This window comes from Chirita eburnea, chloroplast (assembly GCF_022965805.1).
Source record: "Chirita eburnea voucher CEBURN20170516 chloroplast, complete genome".
In the NCBI taxonomy this organism is placed as follows: Eukaryota; Viridiplantae; Streptophyta; class Magnoliopsida; order Lamiales; family Gesneriaceae; genus Primulina; species Primulina eburnea.
The window spans coordinates 5,001-7,500 of record NC_036100.1 but is presented as its reverse complement, the minus strand read 5'-3'; the positions used below and the strand labels follow the sequence as shown (position 1 = coordinate 7,500).

The 2,500-nt window shown below is 30.0% G+C and overlaps 1 protein-coding gene and 1 non-coding gene across 2 annotated transcripts, besides 1 other annotated feature; both read left to right on the top strand. All coding sequences in view use genetic code 11, as the record gives it.

Annotated features, from left to right (window-relative positions):
• Positions 1 to 2,500: part of a sequence feature (large single copy region (LSC)) that runs on past both edges of the window.
• Positions 196 to 267, top strand: trnQ-UUG. Its single transcript has one exon. It is a non-coding gene; the product is annotated as a tRNA-Gln (tRNA).
• On the top strand, positions 1,345 to 2,449 carry rps16 (ribosomal protein S16). Its single transcript has 2 exons — positions 1,345 to 1,392; positions 2,255 to 2,449. The coding sequence occupies exons 1-2, from the start codon at positions 1,345 to 1,347 to the stop codon at positions 2,447 to 2,449; spliced, it is 243 nt and encodes an 80-aa protein (YP_009437450.1).

The window sequence follows — 2,500 nt, the reverse complement described above, 5'->3', positions numbered from 1 at the left end:
AAGAAATCATACTTTCATACAATATCTTACTTGAATTCTATGTAATGATCAATAAATTGAGTTGAATTCTATATCTATATGTATCAACATCCTACTACCCGTTTATTCTATAGATATAATATATATATTTGGACTGGAGTTGACAAACAACCAATACCAATTTTATTCTTTCTTAGTTTAGATTCTAAATGGAAATGGGGCGTGGCCAAGTGGTAAGGCAACGGGTTTTGGTCCCGCTATTCGGAGGTTCGAATCCTTCCGCCCCAGAGGGTTTTTATGCTATTGCTATAGTATTCCTATTATTGCTATAGATAATGGAGTGGTCAGAAGTAAATTAGTATTAATTTAAATATCTCTTCGAATCTCATTAACAAATGATCAAGTTCCATAACATATGTTTTATAACATATTTTTTGGAGCCAATGTATCTTTTTCTATTTCATTTTTTTAGGTCTTTCGTGGTTGACTCTAATGAAAAATTGGAAATCTATGGAACGATTGAGGCAGGGATGGTTTATCTTATTCTTTTTATTCACTTTATGACAAGATTTTATTATTGAAATATTACTCAACCCTATCCCTATGTTAAACAAAATACATATAAATATAAACATATAAAATGAGGAAATATTTAACTTATATGGTATGTATGTATCGTTCTATTTCAATGCAAATAATTTTTATATTTTTCTTTTCGTAATCAGATGAAAAGAATAAAGATTCAAATCTTTACTTAATATCATTTTTTGATCCACTTGCAAAAAAAAATTGGATTATTTCTTCTTTATCTTTTATCTATTTATCTATTTTAAAATTAAATCAGTGATGAGTCAAGGAAAGACTTATCGGATTAAACATGCTGCTTATTGGCGAATTTCCTTCAAAAAAGATAGTATTTCTAAATAGGAAACTTTTTCAATTATAGATATTTTTTTTTATAAATACTTTATAAATATTAATGATTTCTTGTCAGTTGAATCTTTGGTATTGAAAAAGTAGGAAATAGGATAATCTATCCTATTTAGTCACTTGAAGATGCAGAGTCAATAAGTAATTCGTTTATATATAGTTATAATTATATACTTTTACTTTCTATCATTTTGTATTATATAGATTATGTATGTTAAAATGTATGTTAAAATAGATTTATGGATGTTAAAGATATTGTCTTGCTAAAACTTTTTCATAAAAATCGTTCCACATACAGATATCACATCATATTCTTATTTTAAAATAAGAATATAAAAAGTCTAGATTACGATGTTTATGTACAACTGAACCAATGACTATTCATGATTCCATAATTGAATCAATTCCATACTGGTTCCAAATTAGAGGAATGTGATGGTAAAACTTCGTTTGAAACGATGTGGTAGAAAGCAACGTGCGACTTGAAGGACACGATCCGTTGTGGATTTTTAGATCCACCATCTTATTTTCTATTTATCGAGGAATGAAGATGCTCTTGGCTCGACATCGTTTGTTCTGTTACACCTGAATCCTTTGTTTTTTTGTTGGGTTGTAAATAGTCTACGATGGAGCTCGAGTCGAAAAGTCGAAAGGATTAATTCATTTCTGGGGGGCAAGGATCTAGGGTTAATGCCAATCAATCAATTGGAACAACTTCGTAAACGTATCTTCTATATATAATAATATAGGAATCAAAAGGATCCAATCCAATTTCAACAAGTTTTGTTTTTAAATTGGAAACTTGTTGTAATTGATCAAACTTTTTCGATTCAAAGTGTATTACGCGGGAATAAACTGTCCATCGGATTCTTTGGTAGAAAGAAATCAAATTTCAAATATTTCCAATTCAAATGAAAAGGTATGTTGCTGCCATTTTGAAAGTATTAAGAAGCACCGAAGGAATGTCTAAACCCAATGATTTAAAATAAAGATTAAAGGATCCAAGAACAAGTAAACCCATTTTAATTGTCTCGATAGTCTCAATAACTGGATCATCCAAATCTAATTTTAAACGAGACAAAAAAGCGGGTAAAGACAACTCAATAAATGAAATTGACTAAAGAGAAGAATTGACTTTTGAGCTAGTTGAGAGTTATTCAACTTGAGTTATGAGTACGAATGGTTTCTTTTAAATTTTCAGGAAGGACAAAAAACGAATGAAATTAAAGTCTAATTGATTTTCTAGGTTCATTCGAATCAAATCATTTTTTCTCGAGCCGTACGAGGATAAAACTTCCTATACGGTTCTAGGGGGGGTATTGTTCATCTACATCTATCCCAATGAGCCGTCTATCGAATCGTTGCAATTGATGTTCGATCCCGAAGAGAAGGAAAAGATCTTAGAAAAGTGGGGTTTTATGATCCAATGAAGAATCAAACTTATTTAAATGTTCCTGCTATTCTATACTTCCTTGAAAGGGGTGCTCAACCTACAGGAACTGTTCAGAATCTTTTAAAGAAAGCAGAAGTTTTTAAATAACTTCCGTCTAATTAAACAAAATTCTTTTAAATTTAAAGAAATACCAAGGGG